Genomic DNA, 21,399 nt, shown 5'->3' with positions numbered 1-21,399 from the left:
TTTATTACTTGGGAAGTGATGATACCCTGAAATTAACAACTTCCTATATTGACATAAACTTTTATTATACGTATACTGAACTCTGTTCACATATGCTTCTATTGCTATTATAAAGAGGAATGCTCTAATTCTAGCTTGGTTTAAATTTTTATAAGTCCTACAGATGAATCCTTTTAAAAGCCTGTTTCAGATGATTTGATAATGAATTACCTAGAAGAGTAGAAGTTTTTAACCAATGGAAAATATTTTATTTGACTTAGATATCTCAAACTTACCCAAATCAGATTGCGCATCATTCTCCATATTTTTATGTTTATAAAATATGACACTGAAACCAGATGCAATTTTTTTTTTAAATTTATTTGGCTGCATCGGGTCTTAGTTGCGGCACGTGGGATCTTCCTTGCAGCATGCGGGATCTTTCATTGTGGCGCACGGGCTCTTTGTTGTGGTGCACAGGTTTCTCTCTAGTTGTGGCACGGGGGCTCTAGAGTGAGCGGGCTCAGTAGTTCTGGTGCACAGGCTCTCTAGTTGTGGCACACAGACTTAGTTACCCCTCAGCAGGTGGGATCTTAGTTCCCCCAGATGTAATTTTTAGGAAAACAATTTTGCCTTTAATTTACTGAACATTGTAGAAAGACATTAAAAGAGTGACTGTTACAAATACTTGATTCTGTAGATTCCAAAGTACTTCAGACATTATTAGCAAACAAAAAATGAGTAGACTATGCATTGGTAAGTGCCCTTCAGTTTTCAAGTGCTTTTACTTCTAATCTTCCCCAACAGCCATGTGAGATAGATGGAAATTGTAGATCCTTTCAACAGATTAAGAACATAAGGTACAGACTGGGTGTGATGTACCCTAAGTGGAGACTGGACTGTAGCCTAGGTCTTCTGGCTCCCAAAATTCTTCCTTGTATACAAAGGAATGTTTAAGGTCTCTGACTTGAAACTTCACTATGTATCTAGAGGTTAAAACTTTGAATATTTAATTATTTAATGTCATTTTTGAATCTTCCTTTTTCATGAAAGAAAAATTTTGAAAGTCAGCTTCTTAATTTGACTGTAACTTTTTTTTTTTTTTCGGTACATGGGCCTCTCACTGTTGTGGCCTCTCCCGTTGCGGAGCACAGGCTTCAGACGCACAGGCTCAGCGGCCATGGCTCATGGGCCCAGCCGCTCCGCGGCATGTGGGATCTTCCCAGACCGGGGCATGAACCTGTGCCCCCTGCATCGTCAGGCGGACTCTCAGCCACTGCGCCACCAGGGAAGCTCTTGATTGTAACTTTTTTCCTTCATCTTTAGGAATGGTTCTAAGACTAATTAGCGATAAAGGATGGGCCATGGCTATTGACTTACTGTTAAAGCAGTAGAGTTTTACAATTTCCTGTTATTAATTGGGTCATTAGCATTTATTCTGCAGAACTGGGAGTGTTCTATGTATGATAATCACAGTATTGAGGCTGGGTAAAGTCCAGAATTTTCTTCCCAAATATGCACTAAAATCATACCTGCCTTATAAATAATGAATGTAGCTAAAACGAAGTGGACTTTCTGGTGGACACCACAGAGGGAGATCAGGAACTTTAAATCATCTTGTTGCAAACCATGTTAAGAAATTCTGCTTTCTTCATTTACTCCAGTTGTAGAATTCCTCTTCCTTGAAAGTTCTTCATGCATATTTAAGATACAGACAGGACAATTTAATTTATTACTTGTGGACAACATAGGCAGACATAACCCAGTGTCATTTTTATTTTGGATAGACATTAAGTTGATTGGAAAGGGAATAGGACCAAATATGGTAATGTCACTTTCACAGTCACAGTTTTAGGGCTCATTTGTTGGTATTTTTTAGACACATTTTTCTTAAGTATCAGTAGCTTCTACATCAATAATACTTTCTTTTTTATATTTTAAAGAATGTGACAGAATTATCTGATTTGTACCTTATAGTCTACCCACCAAATGCCAACAGTGTTATTTAGAACTCTTATATCTGTAGCCAAAATATTTTTGAAATCTTTTCATGAATTTCTATAATTTATCTATTTAAGAGCAGTGATTTAGCACACATCCATTCATCTGTTCTTAGCAGCTTTGGTAAACCAAGTTGTTTTAAGTGAGGTAGGAGAAGACTTGGGAATTGTTTGGAGGGAGAAGCAGGGCATTGGGTAAATTGCCAGGTGACAGAAACCTGAGCACTTTGGAGAAAAACCTAGTAGACTGCCTGGTACCTGCTGTTATCCTGTTGTTTGTTAGTAAAAGTGTTGTTTGTACCCTGAATGTTGCACACATAACTTGATACTGTTTCTGTTAACTCATAGTTCTATACGACTGTGAATTAAGTAGCTTTAAATTTTCTAAGTGTGAGTTAACGTTAATGCAGAAATATTTCAATTGCCATTGAGGAAAAAAACACACCGAGGTAACTATTCTCTTGGCCACTAGAGGGCATGTACACCGTCTGCGGAAATTTATGCCATACCACAAATGGTGCTCACTTAGGAAAATAAATATTTTATGCCGATGAGGATGTGCTGGCCTCCTATAAATAGCCTATTTCCAGCCTCCTCATTATAGGAGGTACTGAATATACTGTACATCATTAAATGGAGTTGAAACACACAAACTGGGTCAAGTTATAATCTGGTACTCATGTTTTGTTCTTCACTAAATTGTAAACTCGGTGAGGAGGAGCTTTGTCTTATTTATCTTTTTATCCCCATTCAGTCTTTAACAAATGTTTATTTTGTGCCTGCTTTGTGCCAGGCACTGTCTGAGCTGCAAATGTAGTGATGAACAAGCGAGAGCTTGTGTTTCATGGAGTTAAAATATGGAGATAGGGGACTTTCCTGGCAGTCCAGCGGTTAAGACTCCGCACTTCCAATGCAGGGGGCACAGGCTTGATCCCGGTCGGGGAACTAAGATCCCACGTGCTGCGCAGTGCGCCAAAAAAAAAAAAAATGTGGAGATAGACAACAAACAGGAAAATAAATAAACAAGATGTAGGGGGATGAGTAGTATCCCCCCAAAATTTGTGTCCACCCAGAAGCTCAGAATGTGGCCTTATTTGGAAATAGGGTCTGTACAGATGTCATTAGTTAAGGATCTCAAGATGAAATCATCCTGGATTTAGAATGGGTCCTAAATCCACAGGGAAGAAGGCCCTGTGAACATGAAGGCAGGGACCAGAGCGATGCAGCCTTAAGCCAAGGAATGCCTGGAGCCACCAAAAGCTAGGAAAGAGGCAAGGAAGGATTCTTCCCTAGAGCCTCCAGAGAGAGCACAGTCCTGCTGCCACCTTGATTTGGGGCTGCTAGCCTCCAGAACTGTGAGAATAAATTTCTGTTGTTTTAAGCCACCAAGTTTGTGATAATTTGTTATGGCAGCCCTAGGAAACATACAAGGTAATATTAGGTAATAAGTGCTACAAAGAGAAATAAAGACAGGTGATAAGATAGATATGAGGGCAGGGAGGGTGGGCATAACTATTTTAGAAGACAGAGAAGACCTCTCTGAGGCAATTTGAACAGATACTTAGAGTGAAGCCTGTGTGCTATGATCCATCCCTGAGGAAATTTGGGGAAAGCGCTCCAGGAAGCAGGAGCAGTAAGTGCAAAGGTCCTGAGGGAGGAACAGGATGGGGGGGCCAGAGCAGAGAGGCGAGCGGTAGGAGATGAGGGCACAGAGGTGTCTTGTGACTGACTGTGGTGTGTCCTGATTACACCTTTGATTAATTGGGCAAATGAAGGAAAGAGGAATGCTGGCAGTTAGGTTCCTGTGGCTGTTCTATTCACCTGGCAGCCGTCCAGGCATTTGGGAGGGACTGATGGAAACACTGCAGCTGGAACCTGAGGTTGGACCATCTTTACATGTTGGTGAGCATCAGAGTGAGGAGGGACAGCCTGCGTGCCAGCAGGCTTCCACTCCAACCTCAGCCCAGGGTCAGGCTGGCTCACGTGCTTGGGCCGCTCATCTGAAAGAGAACCTCAGAAGTAAGAGGCAGGGGGGCCAAGGTGTCTGCTGTGAACCAGCCCCTGGGTTTATTTGCAACCCAGCAAACAAGGGGTGTAGACCTATGTGAATATGCATGTGTTTTGTTCCCCAAACTTCCCTTTTTCCAGATTTAAGAAAGAACTATGGAGGAAACTCTGAAATGTGTAATCATTTCTCAAATACAGCTTCGCCTGGAGAGACACTGAAACTTTGGGGAAATGATTGCAAAATTTATTTTACCTAAAGCGTAACCAGAGCCAGTTTAATAACTTTTAAATGATAATTTGCAATAGAAATAAACAGATAACTATCACTTCACTTTATTTCCTCTTTTTATTATTTTGAAATGTTAATTTTAAGTTATATCCTTAAACATGCCACTTTTCAAAGTTTAATACAGACTCACAGTATTGTGAATATTTGAAAAATGGTACCTAAAATATACTTTGCCTGTTTCTTGTGTTTTATTTTATATATATATATATTTTAAATTTATTTATTTATTTATTTTTGGCTGCATTGGGTCTTTGTTGTTGCATGCGGGCTTGGACTTTCTCTAGTTGAGGAGAGTAAGGGCTACTCTTCGTTGTGGTGTGCGGGCTTCTCATTGCGGTGGTTTATCTTGTTGCGGAGCACGGACTCTAGGCGTGCGGGCTTCAGTAGCTGCGGCTCGTGGGCTGTAGAGCACGGGCTCAGTAGTTGTGGCACATGGGCTTAGTTGCTCCGCGGCATGTGGGATCTTCCCGGGCCAGGGTTCGAACCCGTGTCCCCTGAATTGGCAGGTGGATTCTTAACCACTGCGCCACCTGGGAAGCCCGTCTTGTTTTTCAAAGAGCTAGTATTTTATAATTTATACAACCTTTAATCCTCTCATATAGTTTCTAATCTTATGATCTTCATTTCTTTGGCAATGAAAAGTAAAAATAATTTTACTTATGGGGTTGTTTGTATTGTTTGTGGAATTTCTTTGGTCAAACTACTTGGAAATTTTAGTACCAGGTCTTCTGAGGATACAGGCTCTTTCATCGAAGCTATGTAGCCCCTTGGAAAACTGTAGCAGTGGTGCCATCAACAAGAATAAACCCTTACACTGTAGAAAGGTCCGTAAAGGACCCCTGCAAATGGTCTAACCTTTATTCATTTTTAAATGTTTAATCTGGGTTTCTCATGAAGACTCGGAATTCACATCAGTTTTACTTCCATTAATGTGTATTTACATAAACATATGTAGTTGCATACATGCATGTAGAGAGATACATGTTTATGGGCCATATGTCTCCTCCTGTGAAGCCACCTGAGATAACATGATGGGAGAAGAGGTTGAAACTCACCTCATTTAATTATTAGCCATGAAACATTTCTTAATATTTAGAACCAATTTATTCCATTTGGTTTTGGTTTAGGAGATTGGTCAGAATTGAAAGAAACTATTGAGTCTATTTTCTTTCTGTTACTTTTCATTTTTATCTTCTATCCAGTATTAACTAAGTGACTAAAATTTCTGAAGATCTTGTCTTCCTTTGTTCATGGTAGAAAGGCTTATACACCATCATAGCCTAGGTTTGAAACCTTAAGAACCCAAACACTGTGTAATTCTACATTGAGCCAATTCTGGATCAGCTTGTTGAAAACATTTTAAGGAGTTTAGCAAAAGAAAATCCTGTTTCAATGACTACTTTCTGATTTCCTCAGTTGTTTGAGAAATTAGTTATTTGCTAGATTTTTTTAGATGTTAAGATTAAACATTCTATCTCAGTTTCTACCAGAGTGAAAGCCAATTGATCTATTTAAAATGGAATCTTACTAGAATTAACAGGTGATTTAGATTTGAAAGATAGTATGTTCCACTACAATCAGATATTTCCCCTTTTATACAACATACCGATTTTAAACTTTACCAACAGGTTAAACTTCTGTTTTACTTTTTGGATTTGACTTTGTCCCAATGATCAAATCAGCTCCAAAATTATTTATTAAAAACATAGTGCTGTGTGTTTTAGGGCTAGAAAGGACCCTTTACATTTGCCAAGTGCTTTATAGTTCCTCAAGCTCATTCTTCTCAGTAACCCCATGATGAATGGTCCCTATTTGCCAGATGAGGAAACTGAGCTTCACACTGAAGCATTCACTCAAGATCATTTAACTGTCAGACTTGAGCTTAGGTCTTCTGACTCCAAGCCCAGCACTCTTTCCTCAAGGATCTCACAGTTGGGCTTTTAAAACATATAGAACAAACCCAGACAGAATGAGTGCCCACAAGGCCTTCTAAGAAGGAAGAAATTATTCTGCACAAGAAGGCAGAATGTGTCTGGTGGGGACAGTTAATTGGTTTGGCAGAATGGTGGGGTATTCTGTGCTAAGCTTAGAGAAATGGAATGAGCAGGTGGAAATTGGGGTGGAGGAGCGAGAGGGCTCTCAGCAGACTGACCTCACAAGAGAGGACGGGTGCCATTGTGGAATGCTGGGTTCTGCGTGTAGTGGGGAAGAAGGAGCCCCTCAAAGGATGACCTTGCACACCAGTGGAGCCAGTCAGAAGTAGCCTGATTTCCAGTAAGTGTGAAGGTGTGTTTGGAGTGAGGCGGGGAAGAGGTTGAGGAAGAAATGTAAGAAAGGTTACAGATCATTGACCTAGTTTGCCTGGAGTTGCTAAACAAAAGCAAGTGAGTGCTTGAACTTGACAGTGAGGTTTCAAACCAAGGATGTAGGAGAACTGTCCACAGAGGGTGGAAGAACCTGCTTAGGAAGTTTCAGCTCTGAATTGCCTCTGTAAAAGCTGCTGCCACTTCATCGCTTGCCCTGTTTGTTGTCTAAATGAAGGGAAATGTCAGCCCTAACTGGCAACTTTTTTCAAAGGCTTATTAGGCTTTTTAAAAAATGAAATGCAACAAATTGCAGTTGTTAAATTATAATGGCATGTCTTTCTTGTTTTGAAATATTTCCCTTTACGCAGTGACCAATGATACCCCAGGCACCTAATTCTGCTCTTGTTCTGCAGCCTGGAGTACTCGGGTACTTTGAGTTCAGTGGCTCACCCCAGCCTCCTGGTTATTTGACCTTCTTCACTTCAGCATTACATTCATTAAAGAAAGGTAAACATGATTCATATTAAGACATTAGTACTTTAACAGAAATGTTTGTATATTGATATTTTCTGTTGCATATGTTATCTTTATGATTATATATTTTAGTTTTCTTGATTCTTTTTCTCTGTATTTGTGTTAAATACATTATTTTATGGTGCACTGGCAAATAAAATTTTGTGCTATTTCAAGTATAGTCTCTTAAATGTTTAGAGACTTATTTTTTTAAATGTAGCTTGATCTCACAGCGTCTGCAATGATACATTTTGCACTTCAAATTTTATTATATCATAATCTCTTTTTTTGTGTGGCGTTACAAATTTTGGTCAGAGTTTTCAGTGGTTGTGTCGTCAGTTGGATGTATCATAATTTAGGAATACATTTTCTTCAAGAAGTATTTCTATAAGGATGAAAGTCATGTCACATTACAGGATAAGCCTACTGCCAGGTTCACTATTCTCAAATCCATATATATTTTTTTACTTAGCTAAATCATGTATTATTTGAGTGTCCTACTTTTTAAATTAAACATTTTTCATGTTGCCCATTTTTTCGTGTTGCTCCATGTTCTTTTCTCTGTATCAGCCATGACCTTATGTCAGTTCTCTTCTATATACTTTGATCTGCTCCTCATCTCCTTGTTACCACCCTGGTCTAAGCCCCTTTCCCACCCCTACCCTAGGCCAGTGGGCACTTAACTGGTATCCAGTCTCGCCCCTCCTTCCTCACACTAGGGCCTTTGTGCTAGTCCTTCTTCCTGAAATGTGCCCTCTCCCTCCCCAGTCCCCAGGGCCCAGCTGTCCACCTGTCGAACCCCTATTCATCCTTCAGATTCCAGCTCAAATATCACGTCCACAGTCTACCCCGCTGGAGAGAGATTTGTTGTTTTCTTTCATAGCACTCAACATAGTTTGTATTTATTATGTTGGCCAAAATGTTCATTCGGGTTTTTCCATAACATCTTACGGAAAAACCTGAATGAACTTTTTGGCCCACCCAATATGTGTATAGTTATGAGATGATTTGTTTACTGTCTGTCTTCTTCCCTGGGCTGGGAGATTTCTGAGGGTAGGGATTGTCTGTCTTCAGTTTAGTGTTCTTTCTCCAGCATCTGGCACATAGCAGGGGCTCAATCACTATTTACCAAATGAGTGATCAGATGGATGGCCATGTCATCTTTCCCTCAGTAGGTCAGCCAAAAATACGTAGTCATCCTCCTATTACTGGATATTACATTGCTTCAATATTTTTGGGGGGGTATTATAATAGTATACTATTAATACGTCAAATAATTATATTACTGGCTGTTTTAATATGTCCATTGTCTTAAGGTTTTATACATAGAGAATCTACTGTATTCATGCTTTTCATGCAGGGGACTCTGGGAGAGGAACTCAAGCTGTCACATTAGGTGTGTCTTCTGTCCACTTGAAAGACTTTGAGCTGCACAGCTTCAGGTGACTAAGAAGGCTCAGTGAGTCAGAGTCTGAATTTTGAAAACAAAATACTACCAACTTAAATAAGCTTAAGCAGATAGATGTTCAAAAATCTTCTTAGAAAACTAAACAAAGTCCTTTGAAGATTATGTATAAAAGGGTAGCCTAGAGTCAATCACTAAAATGATGGCAGCATTCAAGTACTTGAGTTGGAGAAGCTATTTCAAGATTTGGAAGGATGTTTTGTTATCCAGTTGGCTTATATTGTGTGTTTATGATTCATCTTTTTCATTCAGAGGTTTCCAAAATTTTGCTTCTTTTTGGAAAAACCTTTCTAAGTATAAGATAGTAGCCTGTTTTTCTCCCTTTTTTTTTTTTAAGTATAGTTGACTTTCCCTTGTTTTTTTCTTTTTCTTTTTTTTAAGCAAGGAAGGTAATAAATGGATAAAAACTACGTGAAGGTACAAAATGAACCCTTTGGTCAAATCACTAATTTTGACAAATGATTACATGAAATTTCTTCTCAGAATAAATCTAGCTCAATTTACCTGTACTACATTTCTTCCCTCTCTTGTTATTCTGGTTGGGTCTTATAAAATCCTGCTGCATAGGAACTTTGCAAGAACTGAGTTCATTCTAATTAATAATTTTTTACCCCATTTTTGTGGGTAAACTCCCACTTAAGCTTAATGAACCATTTTTAGAAGAAAAAGACAAATTTGGAAGGATTACCTAAAATAAATCTTGCCTTGAGCATCTGGGTTTTTTTCCCCTTTTCTTTCTCCTACACTGAAGTCAAATGGTATTTTACTTATTATTAATAGCCAATGTTAAGTAAGAGAAACACATGCAGACTTTTTTTTTAATGGGACAGTTTGGAAAGTAAATTCTAGGTCATTGTTGTGTTTCTATTGTGTACACAAATTGAGGCCTGAGGAACATTTGACACACTTAACATTTGGTTATAGAGAGCTTAACTGACGAAGTGTTTAGTCTGTTGTGGTAGAAAGCAGATGTCCTGGTTCACCAAGCCACAAGCATATATAAACTACACATCTTTCCATTGCCTAAATGTTTTTTTATTTTTTTAATTGCCTTAGAAATAGCCAGGACACTCTCTAACATTCGTTTCTTGAAGCTAGCTGGCCATCGGTCTACAGATATTTTGAGAATGTGCCATATATGAAGCATCCTGCCTGGGTGCTGTGGGGTTGCTGAGAGGGGACATCTCAGTTACCTGTGTCCTTTACCTATTGCTCTCCGACTTGGTGCTGATTCGTCAGTTGATGTCAGCCCTCCTCTTAGGTGGTGTGGGCAGTAACCCTTTTGTTATATTTCTGTCCATTATTTTCCTAGCCATTTTACCTTTATCATTTTTTATTTAGCAGTTCTATATTTTCATGTAGTTAAATCTGTGGTTCTTTTTCTTGATTTATTTTTTTAGAAAAATCTGGTCACTAATTAGTTCACTTCTTTTTTTTTTTTTTTGCGGTACGCAGGCCCCTTACTGTTGTGGCCTCTCCCGTTGCGGAGCACAGGCTCCGGACGCGCAGGCTCAGTGGCCATGGCTCACCAGGCCCAGCCGCTCCGCGGCATGTGGGATCTTCCCGGACCGGGGCACGAACCTGTGTCCCCTGCATCGGCAGGCGGACTCTCAACCACTGCGCCACCAGGGAAGCCCAGTTCACTTCTTTTTGAATTTTAAAGTTATTTGGCACTTTATGCTGCCTGGATTTACTTTGGCTTAAAATACAGAGCACAATTGATTTTCCTCCCTTCTTATTGGCTAATCAATTAGCACCATTCACAGAATAATGCTTTCTTTATCCTTCATCTTGATGATGCCTGTTTTATCACAGAATATTTTCTAATATGTAATAGGGTCTATTTCTGTGTTTTCTCTTGGTCTAGATCCCTCTTTTTATACGAGTAAATATAATCTCATTTTTTACATTGTAAGTAATTACCTGGTGAACTCTGGACTCCGTGTCCTCTAGTTCTGGTGTTTTATGGAATAATCTTTTATATCCATCTATGCATTTGGCTGAATTTGGGTTGGAATTTTATTAAATGTTTAAGTTGACTTGGAGGTAATTGACATGTTCATAAAACTTAGCTTCCCTTTCTAGGATCACAGCATGATATTAATTTATTCAAACCTTCCTTTCAATTTTTTGTAAAAGGTCTTACACATCCCTCATTAATGGTTAATCCTTTTAAAGTGCTGAATGATTAACTGTGGGCTGGCAGTCTGTGTTTCAGGATCCTGGGGAAGCGCATCTCTTGTACTTCTTCACTCTTCCCAGACTGCAGAGCCTTTTCCTCTTGGAGCCTTTCCACCTCTGATCTTGACAGACAGGCCTAAAGAAAATTTGCCTAAAGAAAATTTGGTAGAGGGGTTGATATTTTTAAGTTGCTTACTTGATTTTCTTCCATCTTATGATTATTTCATTATTTACTGTAAAAATGTGTTCTGGTAAAATGTTGTTATATTCTGTTATGATTCAGTGACCTTTTTAAAAGAGAAAATTTGCAACAAATTTTGTTCAAAAGGAATGCAGTGCCGCCTGGGGGACAAGCAGTGGCCTGGGATCTGGCAGTATCTGGTCCTTAGCCTTTGTCTGCCCCTGGCAGAGTTATAAACTTGAACAAAGCATTTAACTTTTCTGTGTTTGAGTTTCTCTGTCTGTAAAATTGGAGAGGGTGGAGGTAAGGGTAAATGCTTGTTTTACAAGGCCACATCATGGGTGAAGTATGTTGTGTGTGAATAAAGTAATAGTCTGAAAATCTGTAGCAGTTTAATGAGAAAGCCATTGGCTGAAAGCACCTGAAGTAAGTAAGTACTGTGTCTGTTTTCTTAAAAGCATCTATACCAGATACTATGTACCTTGACCGACCAGCAGACACAGGTCTTCCTCTTCCCTTTTCCTGGAGCACTCCATACCTGCTGTTTTTTGTGTAGTTGGCCCTCTATATCCACAGGTTCTTTACTTTTGGATCCAGCCAATCCTGGATCGAAAATATTAGGAAAAAGAAAATTCCAGAAAGTTCCAAAAGGCAAAAATTGAATGTATTGTGTACGTGGCAACTACTTCCATAGCATTATGTTGTAATTACAACTGTTTACTTAGCATTTACAATCTGTTAGTTGTTATAAGTAATCTAGAGGTGATTTAAAGTATACCAGAGGATGTATATAGGTTACATGCAAATACTATGCCTTTTTTTTTTTTTTTTTTTTTGCGGTACGCGGGCCTCTCACTGTTGTGGCCTCTCCCGTTGCGGAGCACAGGCTCTGGACGCGCAGGCTCAGCGGCCATGGCTCAAGGGCCTAGCCGCTCCGCGGCATGTGGGATCTTCCCAGACCAGGGCACGAACCCGTGTCCCCTGCATCAGCAGGCAGACTCTCAACCACTGCGCCACCAGGGAAGCCCACTATGCCATTTTGTATAAGGGACTTGAACATCCATGGATTTTGGTATCCAAGGGGAGTGGGGGACTGGAACCATTCCCTGTGGACACCAAGGGATGACAGTACTGCATGGTGTTCTCGCTGTGGAACTGACTGCACGTCTGTCCCACCAAAATTTGAGCTGGTTTGTTCAGACAGTATTTATTGAGCACCTTGAGGCCAAGGTTTTGTTGTCTTTCTCCTACAACTCTAACAATTTAGCTAAAAGTTTGAATGAATGACTAGTTAAAGGATACTTTACCTTGAAATTGCTCAGGTTGGAGTGATTTTGGCAGAGGGATGTTGAGTCATTTTGGATCCCCTCCCACCACCACTTCTCCTCATGCCTGGCCTTTCAGGTTCCATAGACCAATGTGCAGGAATCACTCCCACTGGACTGGGTGGAGTCCCTGCCTGGCTCATTCTCCTTACTCTTTTTTCTTGGCTTCTCGCCATCCCCTGACACTAGAGTCCTCATGGATTGAATTGAAATTCACATGATACTTAAATGTCATCTTCAAAATACACTAAACTGTTAACTAAAGACGTCATTTCCACTCCCTTCATTCACCTTTAGGAATTCCTAAACATAGTTGACAGGGAACCTTGTGGCATTAGTTTTCTAAGGAACACCTTTGGAAAATACTGTTGTAATGAATTTTTTTAATAGGAATTTTTTAGAGGAAGAAGTAATTCCAGTGTAGGGTCCCTCTACTCCACTAGGTGGCGTCTGATGGTGCTGTGATTTGCTGGTAGAATTGAGTCAGGGCACAAGAAGCTCCCTCCTCCATATCCTTATTCACAAATAAAGCTTTTTTGGAGCACTTTTCTGTTAGATTGTGAAACTTTGTACAACATCAAGAGGTCTGAAAAGTAGGATTTTCTTATCCTGAAAGTGACATTCTTAAAGTCATTGGAAAGACAAGGGATTGACTTCTTAGGCAAGGTTGACTCTGAAATTGCTTTATTTTCTCAGGTTCCTGGGTCTCACTCTTGGGAGTTTGGACCAAGCATTGGGTTTAACAATTCTCCGTGAATGAAACAGGTTCTAGGTCACTGGTTTTCCCACATAATCTCATTTGTTGTCACTATACTCACTTAAAGAGGGTAATCTTTTTCTAACTAACTGTCTGTGTTCTGAGGCCCTCTGGGTACTGATTAATATACATTAGAAATTCCATACCTTTTGGTCCCATACCTAAAATTGAATTTTTAATTATGTTGCTATTATTTTAGCAAGGATGTGATCACACTTCATAGGAAATGCTTTTATTCCTATTATGACATCTCTTAAGCCTTGTAAGTACCGCTAGATAAGCACTAAGGCCAAAAACAGACATCCCCGCACTTTGAATTAGCTTCAGAAGCATGACTTATTAATTCAACAAACATTTGAGGATCCACTTTGTGCTACAGCTGTAAAGAGTAAAACTTGTTCCTCCCCATCGGGTGCCACCAGCTAATGTGGCCAGCAGGTGGACTTACCCACAATGTGAGGGCAGCGACACGTCTGTGACAGGCTTCGTCGGAGCACGGAAGTGGGGCGTGCGGATCAGGTCAGGGAAGACTGGAGGTGGGGAGGATTTCCCAGGAGAATGAGGAGTCAGCCTTCAGGTAAGTGTGTAAGGAACGAGAGAGTGGAAGATAGGCGGCGTTGAGAAGAGCAGAAGGTGTGCGGAGAGCTCAGAACTAAATGTAGTGCCCATTTGTAGATATTCTGATTCCTTGAACCCATGTATTTGAAAAATTACACCATCTTTACTTTCTAATTATCTTGTGGTATTTTCTACCTTTTTAAAGGTATCCTGTTTTAGTAGTGTGTATGTGTGTGTTTTGATTTTTGATCCTATTTCTTCAAGGTTGTTGGGGGGTTTTGGTTTTTTTGTTTAAGCTGAAATAAGACTCCTAGACAAAGAACCAAAAACACTAAAATCTTAGAAACCTCTCAGGGATCACCTTCTATAATAAAGTCACAAACTTATAGGGAAACGACTCGACTCGGTGCAGACAAACCCCGTTCTGGTCTCTACTTGACCACTTGTTATGTAACATTGAGGGTGATAAGCTGATACTGGACGGAGGACTTTACCTGGATGATCCAGTCTTCAGTGCCACTCTTTGAAGTAGAAACTGTTACTATCTCAGTGTTACTATCTCAGGTGAGGAAGCTGAGGCTTGGAGGAGGTTGTTAACAGAATCCAGGACACTGTGAGGCAGAACAGTGGCTCCCCGGAGACGTCCACATTCTAATCCCCAGGACCTGTGAATATGTTACATTACATGGCAAGAGGAAATTGAGGTTGCCTATGGATTTGGGTTGCTAATCGGCTGACATTGAGAAAGGGAGATTATCCTGGATTATCTGAGTAGGCCCAATGTAATCAGAACGATTCTTAAAAGTGGCATCGAGAGGCAAAGAATAGTGTCAGAGTTATGCAGTATGAGAAGGACTTGTCCGGCCATTACTGGTTTTGAAGACGGAAGGGGCCACAAGCCAATGCAGGTAGCCTCAAGCCAAGGAATGCAGGTAGCCTCTAAATGGTAGGAAAGGCAAGGAGATGCATTCTCCCCTAGAGCCTCCAGAAGGAACATTACCTGCTGCACCTTGATTTTAGCCCAATGAGGCCCATTTTGGACTTAGACCTCCAGAACTGTAAGATAAATTTATGTTTTTTTAAGCTGCTAAGTTAGTGGTAATTTGTTACAGCAGAAATAGCAACTTGATATAGTCACGTACCAGTAAATGAGGAGTGAGATAGGAATCCAGGACCACATCACTCCATCTGCCTCTGTACTCTCCGGAGGTGGGACAGGTGGCACAATATGGTGATTCCTACCTGCTGGTCTGTGCCCATGATACTGCTTAAAATGCAATGCCCTGCCCTATTTATTATCTGCCTTCCTAGTTTTTCAAAGCCTAACTGAAGTCCTCTGGGATTTGTAAATATTGCCCAGCCAGCACGATGTCTGGCACACTGTGGACATCAAGTGGAGATTTCCATCCACTGGCTCCCTTCTTGGAACTCCTGTTGCACTCGTTGGCTGTGTCTCCCACTTAGCAACCGACGTTGTTTTCTGATTTTCCCTTAGACTTTTCCCTTAGACTGTATCTTCCTAACAAGTAGTCAGAGACTGACTGTCCTGATCAGTCATGTTAGTGGCAGATGTCCTGTGTGACCACAGCTCACCAGTCACCCCTTCTCACTGGTCTTCAGGTCACCCATCTGCAGGATAAGGAAACTTTGCCCTAGTTGCCTCTAAAGGAAACTTCAGCTTGAAAATGCATTGGCCCTTGGCCTGTTTTTTTTTTAGACCTGGGAGCTAAGAATTGTTTTTATATTTGTAAAGAGTTATTTAAAAAAGAATATGTGACACCTATGCTAGACCCTAAGAGCAGCATAAGAGGGGATGGAGGAGGGATTTCTAAGCAGATGTGTTTCTTCTGTGAAGTCTTTCCCTCCCTGAGGGTGTTTTTTTTTTTTTTTTAAAGGAATTTAATTGAAATACACACAAGGGACATATTTGAATTGATCCTTTTAATATTATGCTCTGGTTAAATGAAAACAATGGTGTGAGGGTGTTAAGTTTACTGTCATGTTAGTGTATAGAACAGTGCATATTTAGTTCTATAGTTTATGTTCCCCTAAAATGATGTCTTTGGAACTATATTTTTCTTTCCCTCCTCCCTAACTCACAAGAAAGAGAAAAATCACAGCTAAGGAGTTTCATGTTTACTTAGAGTTTAGCAGTATTTTGACATGTACCAGAATGTGCATATTGTATCTCTGGTGCCCATATGCCAGACTTTTTTCTAGATAATTGCTTTGTGCTTTGTATTAAGAATTTTGAGGGAGTTACCTGGTGGTCTAATGGTTAGGATTCAGTGCTTTCACTGCTGTGGCCCGGGTTCAATCCCTGGTTGGGGAACTGAGATCCTACAAGCCATGCTGCACAGCCAAAAAAAGAAAAAAGAAAAAAGAATTTTGACAGTATACAAATCTCAGAGTCAGATTTCTGTGGGAAAAAATGCAAGCAATAGGGCTTCCCTGGTGGCGCAATGGTTGAGAGTCCGCCTGCCGATGCAGGGGACGCGGGTTCGTGTCCCAGTCTGGGAAGATCCCACATGCCGCGGAGCGGCTGGGCCGGTGAGCCATGGCCGGTGAGTCATGGCCGCTGAGCGTGCGCATCCAGAGCCTGTGCTCCGCAACGGGAGAGGCCACAACAGTGAGAGGCCCGCGTACCGCAAAAAAAAAAAACAAAAAAACAAGCAGTAGCTATAGTTCATACATTGAAAACAAACATTTCTATAAACTATTGCACTTCTTTGAAGATTTTTTCATTTTAATGAATGCATTTAAAGTATGTGAAGTGTGTGAAGTCATCATCTAGCGAATGATGATCAATCACCATGTAAATGCTGAGTAATCTTGGAGGGGCTGTTGTTATTCCTTTTTATATAATCCTGTCGTTTTCCTTTTTCTTCCTTGTCCAAAACCTTGTAAAGAAGAGTGGGAAAGCAGAAGTTAATAAAAATGGCAGAGTATAGAGTAAAATGAGAATCGTTGCCAGGATGGAAGTTACCACAACACAGGTTTGCCTTTGGGAATGTCACTACTTCCCAGAGTAAAGAAGTGAGAGAATTTTTCCCAGGGAGTAAATAACTTCTTAGCCATGCAGATTAAAAGCCATGTGACTTAATCCAGTGGTATTCAGTTTTGAAGTATTTCATGGTTTATTTGTTAGCAGTTTCCTTTATCAGTATTTTTCTTGACCTGATATTCCATTTTGTCCTATGATCCCTGAGAGATTAGCTCACATGAAAGCCTCCTGGAGAGCAGATGGCCAGTCCTGATGTAAAAATTTCCATGTTGTTCAGTTCCAGCATTTCTGCTCATTATTTCTTTGTATCCTTGGGTACCTTACTTTGTAGGACACCAAGCGCTGTTTACTCTAGCCCTCTGAGAGAGAATTAATTTCAGAAGCTTGGCAGTTTATACCCAGAGTCACAAGGTTTAGAGCCCCACCTTTTCCTTTCTGAAGGAGAGAGTGGGACACATTCTTAAAAATAATCATTCTCTGCTCTTGGATTCTTAAAAATAATCATTCATGAAAAAATCTTTGTCTTATGTATCCTTCCCAGATAATTGTCCATTATTAAGATTTACTGACTAATGGGCTTATTATCTTAGCCTAATCTTCTTCCTGAGTTACATGAATCTTGCTTTTTCATCATTGCTACCTTGGCACAGTCCAGTAGAACTATAAGATGAACAATGGAGGTATTTAAAAATTTCCTGGCTGTGTTAAAATTTAAGAAGAAATAGGTAAAATTAATTTAATAATTTATATTTTATTTAACCCAGTATACCCAAATAATTAGCATTTCAACATGTAATCAGCATAAAAACTATTGAGATATTTTACTTTTTTTCTTTTTTTTGAACCAAGTCTTTTATACTTAACGGCCCCATCTCAATTCAGCTGCTAAATGTTCATTGGAAATACTTGATCTGTATTTAGACTTCATAAAATTTACAGTTGAAAAAGTGATTTATATACCAAATATTTATATTGTTTCATTTTACTTATTTTATTGAAATATAGTTGATTTACAATATTATATTAGCTTCAGGTTACATACCCATGTTGTCTTAAACATACTTAAACATTTTCTGATAACTGAGTTGAGTATCACTTTTAAATTAAATTAATTAAAATCAAATAAAGTTAAAATTTAGTCCCTCGGTTGCTCATATTTCAAGCGCTCATTAGCCACATATGGTTAATGGCTATGACATAGGACAGTGCACTCAGGGCCTAGGCCTCATTATCCAAGTATCCCGGGGGAAACAGTTATTTCCCAAGATACTGAGTCTCCTTCCTGCAGGCACATCCTTGAGTTAATGCTTCAGAGTGTCCTCCTGGTAGTCTTGGTAATCTGGTAGTTGCTGAGTGCGAACTGTGTAGCTTTGCTTCTGGCAGGACCCTTTATTATTAACTTTAAAGCACGGTTAAAAACCTATTAGTGGAAAATAATCTGAAATATATACATATACATATGTACATATCTGAATCACTTTGCTCTACACTTGAAACTTATACAATATTGTAAATCAACTATACTTCAATAAAAAAAACTATTCTCTTTTGCTAACAAAAGAAACGAATTCTTGTTCTTTCTGGAATGTTTGAGAATTTTAATATTTTGCCTCACTGAGGTCTTGCCTCAGAATGTGTTTGCTTTACCTTAATACTGAACTGAAGTTTTAATATTAAAAATTGAATTTAAAGCAATGGTTTTAAGCAAAATAAAGTAGTCTGATATTAAAACATTAGGCAGTGGCCAAAAACAAAAAACCTGATTGCACACCAGAAAGGTCACAAGTGAGCCAGATGAATCTGAATGGAAACCAGATGGAATTTCAGATCTTTCCATTCTCGATGCATCCTTGGTGGTTGCCATGAGGTAAATGGTGACAGTGGTGTGTGGACGGTACAAGAGGGTCAGCAGAAGCTCCACCTATGGGGGCGTGGGAAGCAGGGGTAGAGCATTCTGTTAGTGGCAGAAAAGAACCCTAGCCTCATAAAAGATAGCAAAGGGTAAACCTACAATACATGCTAAAAGTAGACAATGTTTAATGGATCAAAGAAAGGCTGTTTGTTACTCAAAGCACACAAACAGTGAATCAGCATGATATTCATTCTGCTCACCCCACGTCTCATGGGGAGCCTAGTGGTGGCTGTGTGTGCAGTGGGTTGCCTTGTAGCTGAGGGACACAGGGCCAAGGACTCAGCACCTTTTGTAGCAGGCGGCAGTCTTCATGCTGTGGTCACCTTGACCTACTTAGTGTCTGTGTGACCAGCTGCAGAAACTGCTCAGTAACTACTGCCTTCACCCAGATGTTCTTTCAAGATGTTGTTACATCTTGCAGGTGTCTTTCTGACACCTTGCACTGGATGGTTTATAGAGACTATAACTGGCCAGTTACCTGGCTAACAGTTTATTGAGATTTTTTTTTTCTTTATTATGTTGAGGTAGGTTCCCTCTTTGCCCACTTTCTGGAGAGTTTTTGTCATAAATGGGTGTTGAATTTTGTCAAAAGCTTTTTCTGCATCTATTGAGATGATCATATGATTTTTGTTCTTCAATTTGTTAATATAGTTTATCACATTGATTGATTTGCATATATTGAAGAATCCTTGCATCCCTGGGATAAATCCCACTTGATCATGGTGTATGATCTTTTAATGTGTTGTTGGATTCTGTTTGCTAGTATTTTGTTGAGGATTTTTGCATCTATGTTCATCAGTGATATTGGTCTGTAATTTTCTTTTTTTGTAGTATCTTTGTCTGGTTTTGGTATCAGGGTGATGGTGGCCTCATAGAATGAGTTTGGGAGTGTTCCTTCCTCTGAAGTTTTTTGGAAGAGTTTGAGAAGGATGGGTGTTAGCGCTTCTCTAAAGGTTTGATAGAATTCACCTGTGAAGCCATCTGGTCCTGGGCTTTTGTTTGTTGGAAGATGTTTAATCACAGTTTCAATTTCATTACTTATGATTGGTCTGTTCATATTTTCTATTTTTTCCTGGTTCAGTCTTGGAAGGTTATACCTTTCTAAGAATTTGTCCATTTCTTCCAGGTTGTCCATTTTATTGGCATAGAGTTGCTTGTAGTAGTCTCTTAGGATGGTTTGTATTTCTGTGGTGTCTGTTGTAACTTCTCCTTTTTCATTTCTAATTTTATTGATTTGAGTCCTCCCCCTCTTGATGAGTTTGGCTAATGGTTTATCAATTTTGTTTATCTTCTCAAAGAACCAACTTTTAGTTTTATTTATCTTTGCTATTGTTTTCTTTGTTTCTATTTCATTTATTTCTGCTCTGATCTTTATGATTTCTTTCCTTCTGCTAACTTTGGGTTTTGTTTGTTCTTCTTTCTCTAGTTCCTTTAAGTGCAAGGTTAGATTGTTTATTTGAGATTTTTCTTGTTTCTTGAGGTAGGCTTGTATAGCTATAAACTTCCCTCTTAGTACTGCTTTTGCTGCATCCCATAGGTTTTGGATCGTTGTGTTTTCATTTTCATTTGTCTCTAGGTATTTTTTGATTTCCTCTTTGATTTCTTCAGTGATCTCTTGGTTATTTAGTAACATATTGTTTAGCCTCCATGTGTTTGTGTTTTTTACATTTTTTCCCCTGTAATTCATTTCTAGTCTCATAGCATTGTGGTCAGAAAAGATGCTTGATATGATTTCAGTTTTCTTAAATTTACTGAGGCTTGATTTGTGACCCAAGATGTGATCTATCCTGGAGAATGTTCCGTGTGCACTTGAGAAGAAAGTGTAATCTGCTGTTTTTGGATGGAATGTCCTATAAATATCAATTAAATCTATCTGGTCTATTGTGTCATTTAAAGCTTGTCTTTCCTTATTAATTTTCTGTTTGGATGATCTGTCCATTGGTGTAAGTGGGGTGTTATTAAAGTCTCCCACTATTATTGTGTTACTGTTGATTTCCTCTTTTATAGCTGTTAGCAGTTGCCTTATGTATTGAGGTGCTCCTATGTTGGGTGCATATATATTTATAATTGTTATATCTTCTTGGATTGATCCCTTGATCATTATGTAGTGTCCTTCCTTGTCTCTTGTAACATTCTTTATTTTAAAGTCTATTTTCTCGGATATTAGTATTGCTACTCTAGCTTTCTTTTGATTGCCATTTGCATGGAATATCTTTTTCTATCCCCTCACTTTCAGTCTGTATGTGTCCCTAGGTCTGAAGTGGGTCTCTTGTAGACAGCATATATATGGGTCTTGTTTTTTTGTTTTTTTTTTGTTTTTTTTTTTGCGGTACGCGGGCCCCTCACTGCTGTGGCCTCTCCCGTTGCGGTGCACAGGCTCCGGATGCACAGGCTCAGCGGCCATGGCTCACGGGCCCAGTGGCTCCGCGGCATGTGGGATCCTCCCAGACCAGGGCACGAACCTGCGTCCCCTGCATCGACAGGCGGACTCTCAACCACTGCGCCACCAGGGAAGCCCGGGTCTTGTTTTTGTAACCATTCAGCAAGCCTGTGTCTTTTGGTTGGAGCATTTAATCCATTCACGTTTAAGGTAATTATCAATATGTATGTTCCTATTACCAGTTTCTTAATTGTTTTGGGTTTGTTTTTGTAGGTCCTTTTCTTCTCTTGTTTCCCACTTAAAGAGAGAGGTCCCTTTAGCATTTGTTGTGGAGCTGTTTTGGTGGTGCTGAACTCTCTTAGCTTTCGCTTGTCTGTAAAGCCTTTGATTTCTCCATCGCATCTGAATGAGATCCTTGCCGGTGGAGTAATCTTGGTTGTAGGTTCTTCCCTTTCATCACTTTAAGTATATCATGCCACTCCCTTCTAGCTTGTAGGGTTTCTGCTGAGAAAACAGCTGTTAACCTTATGGGAGTTCCCTTG

General features: G+C 39.7%; 1 protein-coding gene across 4 annotated transcripts in view; it reads left to right on the top strand.

Moving 5' to 3' along the window:
• TXNDC11 (thioredoxin domain containing 11) overlaps nt 1–21,399 on the top strand; it is a gene marked incomplete at its 5' end in the record, with an annotated part of 66,156 nt that overhangs the window by 18,740 nt on the left and 26,017 nt on the right. For all 4 annotated transcript variants that reach the window (XM_079719375.1, XM_079719374.1, XM_079719373.1 and 1 more), the window contains one exon: nt 6,995–7,088. In XM_079719375.1, the coding sequence (XP_079575501.1) occupies nt 6,995–7,088 (94 nt within the window). The remainder of the gene's footprint in view (nt 1–6,994; nt 7,089–21,399) is intronic.

The sequence above is a fragment of the Hyperoodon ampullatus genome (assembly GCF_949752795.1).
Source record: "Hyperoodon ampullatus genome assembly, chromosome: 14".
Taxonomy (NCBI): Eukaryota; Metazoa; Chordata; class Mammalia; order Artiodactyla; family Ziphiidae; genus Hyperoodon; species Hyperoodon ampullatus.
Note: the sequence above shows the minus strand (reverse complement) of the source record. Positions and strands in the feature narration are given on the sequence as shown.